Below are 15,694 nucleotides of genomic sequence, written 5' to 3' on the forward strand. Positions count from 1 at the left end.
GGGATCGAACTTATAGAGCTTCGATTTACTCGCTTAGGGATTGATCTATTATCCTATGGCTTTCATCTTAGAGATTATATTTTAGGGTTTCATTCTTTACAATCAACCAAATTCGATTAATTATGTTCTTAGAATTCGAAATACCTTTACTTTAGCTGTTGGTAGAAACCGGACCACCAAGAATGAACCTCGAGCTTAGACACGATCGGACGCGAGCTGTACACGAGCTGTCTTGGACGCGAGCTGGAACGGAGTCGCGAACGGATTAGGGTTCGTCGGTATCGACGGGTTCGGATTAGGGTTCCAAAGCAAATTGGCGCGCACTGTATCTGTGCGTGAGGGCGCGTCGGTTGTCAGATCGACAAGCGGTTTGCACTGACTGATTCGTCTCGGCCAGGGCTTCGATTTGATATATTGATCGTTTTCTGGGTCCTCACGGTTTGGGAGAACGACCTCTTCGAAGTTCCGAGGCAAATTCTTTTTCATTTAGGGTTTTAGGGTTTTAGCGATTTGGTTTTAGACTCATGGTGTTAGAGGCTATCGTGATGATAACGTGTTGTAAACTTAAGGATTTAGAACTGTAAGTTTATGTATATTATTAATGAATAAGTGTTCTCTTTATATAGGGGTTACAAGAGAGATAAATGGAAATACAATAATAGGAAAGATTACAAATCATAAACATAAACAAATTAGGAAATAGGCAAGTTGTAACCGCCTCTCTCTCCTCCCCAAGTCTCGCGGCCGCCTCTGTCTCTCTAGGGTTGGACCGTCTCTCTCTCTAAATGTATGAGCCGGTTATGGACCGGACTGGTTATGGACATCCACCAATTGATTTATAACATTTATTTATTTTTGCTGTCATACTCTGAAAATTCCCTTACAAGATTCCATGTGTACAACTACATAATCGTCATGGTTATGATAAGGAGTCTTCTTCTACACAAATTTTCCAAGCCCTCCTTTTTCCTTTGGCTACATGTGCAAGAAAATGAGGGTGAAGGATAATGTTATTAGTGTATCAATAACTAACAAATTACGACACATAAATAATCTATGCATGAAACTGTTTGAGTGGAGAAAAGAAGCGACTTCAGAGGTTGGTGGATGTTGTGGGTCGTTGCTTCTTACGCAAGAGGTAGTTTATGAGCATCCCAACTAAGGGGAAACCTGTTACCACGCCTATGTAACCAACCAACCATATGGATCCTTTTCTCTGCCGGCATAGTTTGTTAAAGCTTGTCTTTGTTACATTATCCTCACACTGTGGTCCGGTCTGGTTCAATAGTTGTGTTGCTTCTTCTGATGATGGAGCAGTGATATTGGTGTTTTGCTCGTACTTGACTGCTGCCACCAACCCGTCTTCTGCAGTGTTTAGGTACGGGCCTTGGTTTATCGAAGGCTCCTCCTGCTTCCCTGATTCTGAGCTTCTACTTTCTTGAATCTGCACAAAACTGAATTGGTGACTTTCTTGTTGATAATCTTAGGAAGAAATCAATAGACTGGACGGACGAACGATTGTGTAATCTAGATTTGCAATTCCAACAAAGAGAAACTTTCTGTACATGCATATGACGACTGCAGCTAAGGGCGCCAAGAAACTCATTGGTGGCCCGAACCCACCTGTACACAGCATACATATAACAGTAAAAAAAGAACAATAAGCATAACCTGGTTCCTAAAATTTGTAAGAATGAATCTTAGAGAGATACCGACCACAAGCTAGATGCAGTTAGTCCTTCGAAGAATGCTAGATGTCCCCCGTGATTCGTTGTCGCCAAGACAATGTTTTTGTTTGCCCTTTTCCAAAGTAACTTTATGTCAATACTGTGTATATGTAATAGGATTTAGGATTTAAAAGAGATAACGAACTATTATTTACCAGCATTCCTCCCAAGGAATAGCTTCCTTTGTGCATAACGGATCATCTAGAGCACTGATACAGAGTAGTGGCACCGCCACGTTTCCTACGTATTGGGTACTGCTAGATTTTCGGTAATACGTATCCACAGTCTGCGTTAGGAGTGCAAATCGTTACTTAATACTATGAAGAGCATATCAATGCTGGAGGTGGAGGGAAACAAACATCAGAAGTTAAAATATTATGGGGGAAAACTAATACCTCAAATTTCCCGACATGACAGGTAGCATGATTGTCAAAATCTCGGATGGAACGTGACTGATGGACGCAATGAAGTTGGGAAACAGCAGAAAATGTAAGAAGCAAAAAGACAATGCAAGTTTCAGTTATATGTTTTCTGAAGAACTCTGCTTCTTTTGGTGAATCTACCAAGAAGACTGTGTGTATAGTTTATGAGATCTATGGTTGCACTACTAACCTTTTTTATGCCTTCCCAATCAGCAAGCCTTGTATACTGAGGTTCATGTCTGCAAATGAAACTAGAGTTATTATAACTGAAATCTTGATCTTTCTCAAAGTATTTATCTGAAATTTCTCCCCTCAACCCATCTCACAAACTCAAAATATAGCCAAAAGAGGTGGACATACAATTGGGCATAACCTTGAAGTCCGATGGTGAGAGCTCTGTCGTACAACTTTTGTTTCAATGTCCGGCAGATAAACCTGTCACCAATCTTGTTGGAAAAGCACAATGTGTTCAATCGTTAAGTTATTAGAGAGAACTGAAGACACACAAATGTTGGAATCAATCAATATACCTATTAAGAAGATAGTTATGAGAAAAAAGCTCACCAAGAGGTCCCATGGGGAGCAAATAGCCACAGCACCCCTGAGAGGAGTCTTTTCACCCTCTTCCCCAAGGTATTTAACCTGAAACAGTCGACATACTCAGGTTTATTAGATGAACCTTCTCGTACAAACCATTGGTTTCAAAAACCTAAATAGGCAAGCTGCTCATTTCTGTTTTTGAATGTAGCCTACGTTGCAGCCAACTCAACAATATAAAAGACAGGAGAATCATAACACTTTCAACATAACTCAAAAGTGTTTATCAGCTAGATCAAAATAGGAACATAACATAGGAAACTAAAATTGAATTCCAGATCTGAGTACCAGAATATTAGCTCCAATGCTAGTTCCAATAGCAAAGAGAGGAGCCAATGGGTACTCCTGTTGAAGATAACGAATAACTACCCGTATATCCTCAGTCCATCCAGCATTATAGAAGCGATCGGACTGCAAGCATTCACAACATAAACAAGAACATGTAAAGATTTTCATAAAAAACATTTGAAACAAAAAAAAATACACACAAAACTAGAGAACTCACAGTAACAGAAACACCACCGAGTCCTCTATGATTGCTAATAACAACATTCCAACCTGATTTTGCAGTGTTGTAGGCAAGGTGCTTTAGGTACTGCAGAAATCATAAATGCAAGTCATTATAACTTAAAATTGTAATATAAAAGCACAGTCCTAGAGCAGACTTACGGCAGAAGAAGAATCACTAGTTAAGCCTGGAACAACAACAGCAATGGGAGTTGTGTCTTGCTTTGTGATCTCTCTCTGATTGCGAAGGTCCCCATCAAGAACTGCAAGATTCAATCAAACAAACGAAGATGGTATATCAAAATCCAGATGCACTAAATTTTATACCATCAGAGTTGGTCAGCCAGTCCAATGCAATGGTTCCACCATCAGAAGCGCGAAAGAGCAGCCTGGAACAGGAGGAGGACAAGAGACTTCCAATAAGCTATCAAAACGCTTAATGAATTAGCTAAAAAGATGGCAATCAGTACCTTGTGTAGGAGAAAACAGGAGGCAGTCCGTTGAAATTAAGGAAACATGTCTGAAGATGAGGACTCGCTAACCACGGAGTCGCCACATATCTTTAACCATACGAGAGAGAGAGAGAGAGAGAGAGAGAGAGAGAGAGAGAGAGAGAAGCTCAAATTCAAATTCCTAGATCGAATTTCCCAAAAAAAATTTAAAAATGTAAATGGTTTATCACCGGCCGTGAAGAATGCGGCAGCGAGAAACAACGTCGTTGTAAAGAGGAGAATCTGGATGGAAGATGAGATTAACGCGGCATTTGAAATAGTGCAGAAGCGTATCACCAAGGAAGTGGAACTCGAGAAAATTGTAGAAGAAGACAGTCCAGAGAATGAAGAGAGCGTAGAGGTAGTGACGAGTTGGGATGAGCGAGAGAGCTTGGAAGAGAAGGTCGTATGGAGATGGAATTGGATCGTCCATTCCTCTGAGATTGGGGCGATAGGAACTAGAGAGGGATCATTTTCTTCTTCATGGTGGTGGTTAGGCGAACGACATAACTGCCGAAGTTTCTATATTTTATTTAATTCATAATTTGAACTTTTTATTTATTTATTGCCGACGCTTTCGTTTGGGAAAAAGTGCTAATTTAGACCCTTAACAATTTCGGTCGTGTCAAATACGACCTGTCAAATACGACCTCAACTCAATTATAATTCAAATAGACTACCAGAACTTCTTAAAACATGCATAAATTTACATGGACACTAACAGAAGTTAGTTAACCGTTAATAAGATAAAACGACGTCGTTTTGATATATGAAGAAAAGTGTCAATTTCGACTCCAACAATTTCAGTCGTGCCAAATAGGACCCGAACAAATGGTCAGTACCAAAAACGACCTCAACTTAATTATAATTTAAGAAAAATAACCCAAACTTTTAAAAATGTGCATAAATCTACATTGACTTTAACAGAAGTTAGTCAACCGTTAACAAGATAAGACGATGTCGTTTTGATATATATATATATATATATATTTTTTTTTAAAAAAGAAAAAAATGTTCATTCCGGGACTCAAATCTATGCCGGGATATCCTCTTAAAATGGCACACTAACAACTAGGCCTGGGACGGATCGGATATCCGGGCAATTTTAAGGTATCCGGATCCGGATCCTTATCCGGCGGATCCATAATTTTACTATTCTTATCCGGATCCGGGGTTCTCGGATATCCGGGGGTCAGATATCCTTGTAAAAATTGTAATATCCGGCGGATATCCGGATCCGGATTTGGATCCTTAATATAAATAAAAAATAATATTAATATATATAAAATATTAACAATAATTTTTAAAAATATATATATATTTAATGTTTTTAATTATTTCTATGTATAATATTACAAAATTTACATAAAATTTAGATATATTATTATAAAAATGAAAATATATTAAATAAAATTAATTTTTATATATAGATATTACTATTTTTGAAATAAACTTACGGATCCGGATATCCGGACTAAAAAATTAAGATATCCGGATCCGGATCCGGCTTTGACGGATCCAACATTTTACTATCCGGATCCGGATTCGGCCCCTCCGGATATCCGAATTTTCGGATCGGATCCGGATCCGGATCGAATCTCGGATCGAATACGGATCTCGGATAAAAGTCTCAGGCCTACTAACAACTAGACTAAAGTAACTTTTTGAAATATTATTAAAAATTAAAATTTTCCATTATATAAACTATTATTCTTCTTCGTCTTATCAAAATTAAATCTTTGGTGATTGCTTTTATATATTTTAGTTATTGTTTAATATGTCTAATATTTTTTACAAGATATCTTAGTGAAAGAAAAGTAAAAGGTCTCTTAACATTTTTGAACAAAATGTCAAAAATATATAATATTAACTTTGAAAAATAAAATATATTCCAGTTAAGTTTAAAACTTAAAAATAATTTATATAATAAAAGTGTATAAATAAATTCAAAGTTTTAAGTATAATTAAGATCGTATAATAATAAATATTTTATTATTTATATTTAAGTAAGATATATGTTTATTAAAGATATGATAAATAAAAACATGTTAATGTATTTATATAAATCAGAAAAAATTATCACCAAAATTTTAAATTGGATAAGATGAAGAAGAATAGTAGTTTATATAATTTCAAATTTGTAATAATATTTTAAAAAGTTAATTTTATCTAGTTATTAGTGTACCTCTTTAAAAGGGTATCACAGCACGCTTTGAGTTCCGGAATGAACATATTTTTTTTAAAAAAAAAAAAATATATATATATATATATGTATATATATCAAAACGACGTCGTCTTATCTTGTTAACGGTTGACTAACTTTTGTTTGAGTCAATGTAAATTTATGCGCGTTTTTAAAAGTTTGGGTAATTTTTCTTAAATTATAATTGAGTTGAGGTCCTGACCATTTGTTCGGGTCCTATTTGGCACGATTGAAATTGTTGGGGTCGAAATTGACATTTTTCTTCATATATCAAAACGACGTCGTTTTATCTTATTAACGGTTGACTAACTTCTGTTAGAGTCAATGTAGATTTAGGCACGTTTTAAGAAGTTCAGGTAGTCTTTTTGAGCTATAATTGAGTTGAGGTCGTATTTGGCATTGATCAATTGTTCGGGTCGTATTTGGCACGACTGAAATTGTTGGGGTCGAAATTGGCAGTTTTCCCCTTTCATTTGTCATAACTTCAACTCGGATTTGTATCTAACCATTTAGGTTTTTGGGGTTTGCATACCTAACTTATTAATTTGCTTCAAATGTTTTTAATCTTTTAGATTAGCTTTGGCTCAGCCTTTCTTTTTATTAGTTTAAATCTCATCACAGTTTCCAAAATTATCTAATAGGTTGATTGTTTGTTAGATGAGAAATTTTCTAGAATAATTTTTTTTAAGTTTTTGTCACAAAAATAGCCATCAAATAAGAAAATGGCCAAAATATGTTTTATTAGACAGTACAAATGTATTTTTACCCTAGGGTTAACTAATCTAGACTTAGGATTTAGAGTTAAGAGGTAGGGTTTTGGGGATAGGGTTTCAAATTAAAAAAAAATAAAAAAAATAAATATTGAAAATTTCAAAATAAAAATGGGCTATTTTAGTCATTTTCTTTCTTGAGAGTCATTTTTGTGACAAAAACTGAAAAAAACTATTTGAGAGAATTGTCCTCGTTAGATTCTACACTAGTTTTTAGATTTTGATTTTTCCAAAACCAGTTTTTATCCAATCATGATTCTGGTCAAATAGATTTCTTATTTTTTTAGGGAAACTAATTTTTGATATTTCTTTCTTAGAAACCAAAATCTCTATTCAAGTGGTTTTTTTTAAGGTGGTCACTTAGTCGTCGAAGCAGATTTACCTCTTCCTTTTTTGCAGGATATGAAGCGCTTGCTCTAGTTGCTGCCTCATTACAGCCCGTGTTTTTGGAATTGTATATTGCTCTGTGATTTTAGGATCATAGTGTGTATATATCCCCTAGCCGTTGGATCTTCGAGGCTTCGGTGGTTCAGCTTTCAAATATGCTACTTTCTCCTCAATTCTATTCGGCATTTAGAGCTTCAACGTCAGTGGAGAGTATAAGCTTGAGGAGAACGTCAAGAACTAGCTACTCATGTGATGTCATGAAAAGTACCGGTAACCGAGTCGACGAGGTGAACGCCACGCTCTTGTGGTAAACATCAATGGCATAGAATAGTGATTGAAAACCTAACAATTTCAGATCTTGCTAGCGGAATGCGCCCGGTTGAGCGAAGCTGGTTAGGCTATAATTGAATTAGGTTGTTTATTCGAATTAAGCTTGTAATCAAAACTGGAATTCCCGGTTTTCGGGTTGTTTAATAAAGTAAATATTTATTAAAATAAAAATAAAAAATAAAGAAAAAGAGGTATTTATTTACTAAATAAATAATTATAATTGACTGATATATAGTTTAATTGACTAATTAATGTAAGATATTAATATTAAAGGAAAAATATAATGGAACGATAGCAAGGTTCATATATTTCTCAAAAATGAGAATGAAATGGAAAAAATAAATTGGCTGGTTCTTTGAAAAAAAAAGAGCAAAACGTGAATTAGAAATGAATTTCGAGAAGCAACAGGTCAATATCCATAATGGATTCCATTGAAAGACAAATTTTATTCTATAAAGAAACTGTATGACATTTATCGCCGATTGGGCCGTATGACTGGAGTTTTATTTCACGAGATCACAAAAGCTATTCAAATGGATGATGAATGGTGGAATGATCGTATTCAGGTAATCATAGCCATCTGTTTTTTTATTAGAAAAGTATAACAATTTTTTTTATTGTTTTTGTTTAGGAAATACCTGATGCTTCAAAGCTCCGAGCACACCCCTTCACTGATCTCGACATATTGGATGCAAACACATTTCAACCGATGATGGATACTATCCAGGTTCTGGAGTGGATCAGAATACCGAGTCTGAGACGGTTACAGAGAATGAATATGACACTGTGGATCTAGAAGATGATTCCAGTGTGCCTTCAAGAAACCAAAACGAAACACCGTCTTCCTACTACCAGAGTTCCAAACGGGTGTACAGAAGCACTTCGCGTAGTTCATCTTCAGAACGTAAACGATGAACAACAAAGTTTTCATATGACTTCGTAACAAATGAAGCCTAGCTACATGAAACGAACAAAACTTTATGAATAAGCCCAAGATAACAAGCTTGAACATGCAAAATTACCTCATTACAAACACTCCCTCGTCTTCAATATGACTCTCCGTTATATTGGGGAGCAGTGACTGTGCTTCAAAGTAATGAGACACATGCACATGTTTATCTTACACGACCTGACGATAATGCTAGAATTAAATATCTCGAAAGAATGACAGGAATCGACTGAGAAGCTGAATAAGAAAACTAAAAATCTTGAATAATTTTCTTTTCTCTGATTTAATTCATGTTTGATTTTCAATAATCATTTCCTTTTTTATGTTTCTTATTTATCCAATAATATTTATATATTTTAATAAATTAAATTTTGTTTTTTTTTGTTAGAAAGAAGCATTTTACTGAATGCTTGAAGATGACGAAGCAGAAGATAGAAGCATTAATTTTGGAGAATCCTTCATCGATCCTTATTATGTGAGTATAGAAAGGCAACAAATGAACCTAGATCCAGAACGCGGTCAAAGATATGTATACGAATTACTTCACGGCCACGATGTACAATGCTATAACATATTTGAATGTATCCACAAGTATACATTCAGTTATGTGAAAAGCTTAATATTATCAGTTGAAGGAGACTGATAATGTAAGCATCGAGGAAAGTGTTGAAATATTCCTTCATCATGACTGCGGCTGCGCTCTCCATGCTGCGTAAGCGGAATGATCCATTCTCCCTCTTAGCCGCTCCAATCACCATCCTCGAGGTTTGGTCCTGGACAATGAAGAATTAATCAGCCAACTGAACAACACATCTATTTTCATTCATACGCTGACCAACTGAAATCAAATCAGAAGGCATTCCCTCAACATAGAAAACCGAGTTCCACATTAGACCCTGACCAAGTCTGACTTTTCCTTCTTTAACATATACTCTTTCGCGTCCATCAGCAAAAATAATCAGAACATGTTCCATATCACATATATCATGAAAACGTCAAGCTTGCCAGTCAAGTGATGGCTTGCTCCAGTATCTAATATCAGTGAAGGATTATGGTGTTGGAGTTATTTTTCCCTGCATCTGTGGTGTTGGAGTTATTTTTCCCTGCATCTGCGTTGAGAATGCTCATGATGCTACTCCGCTGAACATCGCTCAGTCCAGTCACACCGTCGCGATCTTTATCATTAACAACATAATTCGCTTGCTCTGGCTGCTGAGCTCCTCAAACCTGAACCACATTAGCAAAAGAAGTCGCTCACGATATCTTCCTGTGTTGTTCGATGTGGAAGAACCACCACGATTCCTTCCTTGTATAGTCCTCGCTCTTGGAATGTCAACCCACCACTTCGGGTAGCCAATCACCGCAAAACAACTCTCTGTTGGGTGCCCGATCGATTACAGTTCTTACAGAAGTTTGATTTATTTGAATCATCACCTCTTCTGTGCCCTTTTGCTTGAGCATCAAATGCCGTAACAGCTGTCATGGAAGCCTCTTCTTCCAACTTTTGCACCGTTCTCAAGTCCTCTTCTTGGCGCACAATTTTGTACACCTCTTCCATCGGCTGTAATGTTGTGCGAGACACCAAAGATGATCTCACAGTACAGAAGTAAGCATCATCCAAACCGTACAGCAACTGATTCACTTTGTCTTCCTCACGCTCCTTCTCTTGAACAGTTCCAAGATCACTTGAGCACTTCCCACATTTGCAGACTCGAAGAGGCCGATAGCTCGCCATGCTATCCCAAATTCAATTGAGTTTACCGAACTATGATTCAATCGCAAGCCCCCTTTGTTTGCAACAAGCTAATTCAGCCTTGATTTGTTGGATGCGTGGTCCATTTAGCACCGAAAACCTTCGCTTCAGATGTTCCAACAGATCATGAGCTACATCCTTGTGAGAAATGTTTGATCTCAATGTTGGCTCAATCGTCATTTTGATCTAAGAGACAAGGAGTGTCTGAATCGTCCACCAATCTTCTAGGTCTGCCGATCCTTCTTCTCTGGTCGTTCAATCGAACCATCAAGAAACCCAAACTTCTCGCAAGAACAGAGTGTTGTTTTAATCCCACAAGCCCATTCGTCATAGTTCGTTCCTCTCAAAAGAGGATCCGAAATCACAGCTCTGGGATTATCCGCGAAGGTCAAGTCATACGGCGAGATTATCCACCTCACTTCCGTCGTTATCAGGTTCATGGGGGGGAAGACCGGTCGGGTTGTCATTAGCCATTGTCAAAGAGATTTGCTATCAGAAATCTAAAATTCAGAAAAGAGAATGGTCAAGCTCTGATATCATGTAATGGAAAAGAAAAGAAATGAAGAGTTGAAAATACTTTTACGTTGAAAGTGATTACAATCTTATATACACCGCTAAGGGCATGACTGGTTCAAACGCAGCGGTTGCGGGAGTTTGCGGATGCGGGTGGTTGCGGTTTCTAGCGGTTTTAAGAGATTTGTACGACTAGTTTTGTGGTTAAAAATTGGTGCGTTTGCGGGATACTTATGACTGGTTAACTACCAGATGCAGCAGCGGTTAAATAATAACTTAACAATATTTACATTTTATATAATTATAAAAATATCAAAAATCATAATATTTTAATAAATATAAAAATTATATTTAGAAAGTTATAATTTTAAATTTTTAAAAGTTATAGAAAATATTTTTATTTAAAATTTTATAATATTAATTAAAATATTATAGATATATTTTAGTATTTTTATAATTCCAATTTAAAATTTTTATTAAATATTTCTATTTTTGTATTTATAATGTTTAAAAAAAAAAGTTATCCACCGCAAACGCTAGCTGAAACCAGCTTTTAAATTTATGAGGTTTAGAACGGTTTGAAGCGGTTTGAGTGATTGTTGCCAAGCACCAACAATCGCTACCAACCGCAAAAGATTTGTTTGCGGGTGGTAGCGGGGAAACCAGTCATATCCTAAGAAGAGAATATCTCAACTACGTATCTATATACTTGTAAAAGATGGTAACTTACAAACAACTAAGGGCCTGACTGGTGTAACCGCAACGGTTGCGGTTGCGAGAGTTTGCGGATGCGGGTGGTTGCGGTTTTAAGCGGTTTTAAGAGATTTTTACAACTGGTACTGCGGTTAGAAATTGGTGTGTTTGCGGGATACTTATGACTGGTTAACCACCAAATACAATAGCGGATAAATAATAAATTAACAATATTTATATTTTATATTTTATATTTATATTTTATATATAAAATATCAAACATCATAATATTATAATAAATATAAAAATTATATTTTTAATTTTTTTAAATCATTGAAAATATTTTTATTTAAAAAATTTATAATATAAATTAAAATACATTTTAGTATTTCTATTATTTCATTTTAAAATTTTATTTTTGATTTTGTATTTATATTATTAAAAAAAAGAATAAAAAAATTTTACCCTCCCACAACCGTCCGCAACCGCTAGTTGGAATCAGCTTTTGAATTTAAGAGGTTCAGAGCGGTTTGAATCAGTTTAAGTGATTGTTGCAAAAACAACCGTTACAAACCGCAAAAGCTGCGTTCGCGGGTGGTAGCCGAGAAACCAGTCATGCTCTAAGTATTCCAACACAAAAAGCTTCTCGCTACTCCCTTTTCTCACTTTTCGATCGGAGGGGTAAGAATTTTTGTTTTTTTGTTGTAAGATAAATTCGATAGGAAGATCGACTATTCCACTTGTCGGATTCATATTTCGTTTGGCTATTTTGTTGTGTTTTCTTCAAAACCTTATGCTTAAATAAAAACATAATCGACAAAAAAAAACATTATGCATAAATAAAACTTATCATTTATTTCAGGAACAATAGATATAGTTTTGCTGTGGTCCTATACAGTTACAACGTACGCAATAAGCCAATAAGTAACACAAAGCCTGGTACACATTAGTAATCACAATACAACACTTTAAGATCCGAGCAATGAACCTTGACCTATCTTTGTGGAAGACGACGTGATTCCCATTGTCTGAAACGACCTTGTTGCAGACGAAGAAGATGAATGAGTCGGACCAGAAGCAACCAAGATAGACGCGTGGCTTGTGCTCCCACTGCTCCCTGAAAACGACACTTCGTTTAAGGTCTTTGGACGTGGCGGCTTGTTTACGGCAGTGATTCCTTCTATCATCTGAACCACTTTTCCCATTGTCGGCCTCTGCAATGGCTGTTCTTGTGTGCACCAGAAACTTGTCTGAACCATCCTCTTCACTTGTTCCATATCAACCGTTTGATCTTCTCGCAAACGTTTGTCAAGAATGGCCTCGGTGTTGCTTTTTTCAAACTCCTCGTATGCCCATATCGAGAATTTCTTGTGGTTCGTTTTCTCTGAGACATCAAAGTTCCTTTTTCCACTTACTATCTCTAGTAGAACCATTCCGTAACTATAGACATCAGATTTCGAAGTTATGGGAAGATTTGCGAGCCATTCAGGTGCTAAATAGCCTCTTGTTCCTCTAACGCTGCTCATGTTTTTGTGTCTGTTGTCTTTCGGGTTCAAGAGCTTGGCGAGTCCAAAGTCCGAGACTTTGGCAGTGTAATTGTCATCCACAAGAATGTTCTCTGGTTTAATGTCGCAGTGAACAATGCAGTCACGGCACTCTTCGTGGAGGTAAGTTATTCCTTTTGCCGTTCCAAGCGCAATGTTAAACCGATACTCCCAAGTCAACAACTTTCCTGAGTCAGTAGTAAACAGGAAGCTATCGAGAGATCCGTTTCTCATGAACTCATACACAAGAAGCCTGTGTCTTCCCTCAGAGCAAAACCCGATCAGTCTCACCAGATTGAGGTGGTGTGTACTGCTTATGGTTGCAACCTCCATCCTAAACTGCTTCTCTCCTTGCTCTATTCCTTCTAGTTGCTTCACTGCAACCACGGTTTTATTAGAGAGCACGCCTCTATACACAGTACCAAACCCTCCAGCTCCAAGCTTCTCTTTAAAACTTTTGGTGCAGCGTTGCAGCTCCCTGTAGGAGAACTGCACGGGTGCACCAGAAGCGTACTCAAGCAAAGTGTAGTGAGACGACAAAGTTCCAAACTTTGGATTGTTTCTGCAGCAGCACCACCACAGACCTACTTCTACCACAGCCAAACCAAGAAGCCCACCTACAACAGCAACTGCAACAATCCACAAGTGAACTTTCGAGTTGTTCCCGTCTCCTTTCGTTCCAACCAAAGGCTGGTTAGGCAACACCGGACCACACACTTTAACATAAGAAGTACTCGGAACCGATGAGCTCTGGTACCCGGTAAAGAAAGAACCTCGTTGTTTCTGCCAACAGTTTCCTGACCCATCGGACAGTGAGACAGAAGCAAGACAAGTAGTACTAACAAGACAATTGGATCTACAAGGCGAGCTACCGGCAAAGAAAACTTCAGAGTTAGGGTCACTCGAGTCTGTAACCAACCTAGTGTTACCCAAATCAAGCATGGTCGCGTTGCCAGAGCAATCATTTAGCTCTACCTTTCTCTTACACCCTTTTCTTCTATCATTCACATCAACAAGATCAAAGTTACGAGAAGGACACAAGCAAACCGGAGTTGTATCACTGTAACTACAGATCCCAAAATTCCCGCAATAACCATAAACAAGACACTGGTTAGCAACAGCAGACCAATGAGGCGAGACGGGACCGCTGTTTCTACTCGCGGAGCTGTAGATTCTCAGGTTCCCATCGTCGTCTAGCTTCAAGAACCTAAACGTATTGCTACCTTCGCCGTAATCGTCACTGTAAATAGTCTCAGTACCGCCGCTGAGAGTTGAATCGAACATCAAGACAACTCCGTTAGTCTGTAACGCTAAGCTCGGAGACGAAAAGTTGGAGCTAAAAGACGAATTTAGCCCTTGGCTCCAGTAAGTCGTGCTGTTGTTCCATTTAAGCGTGAGGTTCCCTCTTCTCTCTAGCTGAAACGAGTAGTTACCGGATCGGAGAACCTTACCGGCGGTGAAGTTCTGCAATTGCATGATCGTGTCCGTCGGGTGATCGAATGAAGACCACACCGGGTTGCTTTGGTTGTCGAGGAGTCGGAGGTTACCGGAATCTTCAATCGTAGCTAAAACGACGCCGAGACCATCGGTTCCGGAATCCCAGACGGTGGCGTTGGAACCGTTGGTGAGGCGGAGGGAGCCGGAGGAAGAGAGGCGGAGGGATCCTCGAGAGTCAACGGTTCCTGCGGACCATATGGGAATATTTCCGGCGAAGGAAACGGCGGCGAGGAAGGAGTTAGGGGAAGACGATGGAAGAAAGGAGACGGAGAAAGTGAAATTGGGAGACGACCATGACTGGTTGGAACCGGATGCGTAAAGGACGGAGCCGAGAGGTATGCTGGAAGATGAGAAAGGGAAGCGGAGGAGGAGAAGGAGAAGAAGGTTGGGATATGGCGACTTCGCCATTGTTGTGATTGTGAAGCTCCTCTCTCCTCTCTTATCAATGAGAAGACTGATACGACAAATGTTTTTCTTCTTCTTTTAAATCAATACTAGTTTATTAGTAATAATTACAATATTAGAATTTGTGATACTCCAAAGCTGACATTTCAAATTATGATGATTTGTGAGGACACTAATGACAGCTTACCACTTTCGTATTCCGATTGGTATTTGACCTAAAATATGAATGAAGTGTGTTATAACGTATTGGAAATGAAAACAAAATTTTCAAATGCTAATAAGTGAAGTGAGATCTATCTTCAGAAGTTGCTAAACGAAAATAGGACAATTGCTTCGGATCCAACGAATTAAAAATGAAGCATACATATACAAGAAAAAACTAATTAGACTAACTCCTTTTTTTGGAACAAATTTAATTAGACTAAGGTGATGATTGTTTCGGTAGTTTTTAGTTTTAGTTTTAGGTTTTTAGATTTTGGTTTTTGGTTTTCAGATTTTGGTTTTTGGTTTTTTGTTTTTCATTTTAGATTTTGGTTTTTGGATTTGTTGTATTTTTTAAAAAATTTCAAAAATTAACTAATACGTTATTTTAAAATAATATAATAAAATAGCAATAAATATTTAGATTTTACAATTAAAATTTATCAAAATACTGTGATTATTATTTTAAAATAAAATACAATAACATATTTTAATTATTAGATTTTTATAAAAAATATATTATAGTAAAATATAAATCATCAAATATATATAAAATTACACAAAAATAAAAATATTAAATTTTGAAACTACTTAGAAATTTTTCTTATATAAATTATTTTTAATTTTTAAAACTTGAATAGAAATAGTTTTTCTTATATAAATATTATAAATGATACAAAAATAAAAATACATAAAATTTTGAAA

General features: G+C 37.0%; 2 protein-coding genes across 3 annotated transcripts; both read right to left on the minus strand.

Annotated features, from left to right (window-relative positions):
- Positions 1–903: 903 nt before the first annotated feature.
- Positions 904–4,249, minus strand: LOC106307970 (phospholipase ABHD3-like). Of its 2 annotated transcripts, none has more exons than XM_013745073.1 (14): positions 3,936–4,249; positions 3,724–3,813; positions 3,581–3,642; positions 3,416–3,516; positions 3,252–3,341; positions 3,035–3,157; positions 2,714–2,791; positions 2,510–2,595; positions 2,340–2,388; positions 2,123–2,179; positions 1,883–2,013; positions 1,717–1,800; positions 1,566–1,623; positions 904–1,444 (listed from the first exon to the last, which is right to left on the minus strand). In XM_013745073.1, the coding sequence occupies exons 1-14, from the start codon at positions 4,175–4,177 to the stop codon at positions 1,094–1,096; spliced, it is 1,602 nt and encodes a 533-aa protein (XP_013600527.1). In that variant the 5' UTR covers positions 4,178–4,249; the 3' UTR covers positions 904–1,093. The 2 variants fall into 2 exon arrangements, with proteins under 2 accessions (XP_013600527.1, XP_013600526.1); XM_013745072.1 differs by having other exon boundaries at positions 1,557–1,623.
- Positions 4,250–12,178: 7,929 nt separating this feature from the next.
- Positions 12,179–14,876, minus strand: LOC106312149 (G-type lectin S-receptor-like serine/threonine-protein kinase At1g34300). The gene has a single exon (XM_013749552.1). It carries the CDS (start codon positions 14,789–14,791, stop codon positions 12,311–12,313), a length of 2,481 nt encoding a protein of 826 aa, XP_013605006.1. The 5' UTR covers positions 14,792–14,876; the 3' UTR covers positions 12,179–12,310.
- Positions 14,877–15,694: the final 818 nt, after the last annotated feature.

This window comes from Brassica oleracea, chromosome C8, assembly GCF_000695525.1.
Source record: "Brassica oleracea var. oleracea cultivar TO1000 chromosome C8, BOL, whole genome shotgun sequence".
In the NCBI taxonomy this organism is placed as follows: Eukaryota; Viridiplantae; Streptophyta; class Magnoliopsida; order Brassicales; family Brassicaceae; genus Brassica; species Brassica oleracea.

Coding starts and splice junctions, on each gene's coding strand:
- LOC106307970 (XM_013745072.1), bottom strand. CDS start 4,177: ATGGACGATCCAATTCCATCTCCATACGACCTTCTCTTCCAAGCTCTC. Junction 3,643..3,723: donor CCTGTTTTCTCCTACACAAG/GTACTGATTGCC, acceptor CTCCTGTTCCAG/GCTGCTCTTTCGCGCTTCTG. Junction 1,624..1,716: donor CTAACTGCATCTAGCTTGTG/GTCGGTATCTCT, acceptor TGCTGTGTACAG/GTGGGTTCGGGCCACCAATG.
- LOC106312149 (XM_013749552.1), bottom strand. CDS start 14,791: ATGGCGAAGTCGCCATATCCCAACCTTCTTCTCCTTCTCCTCCTCCGC.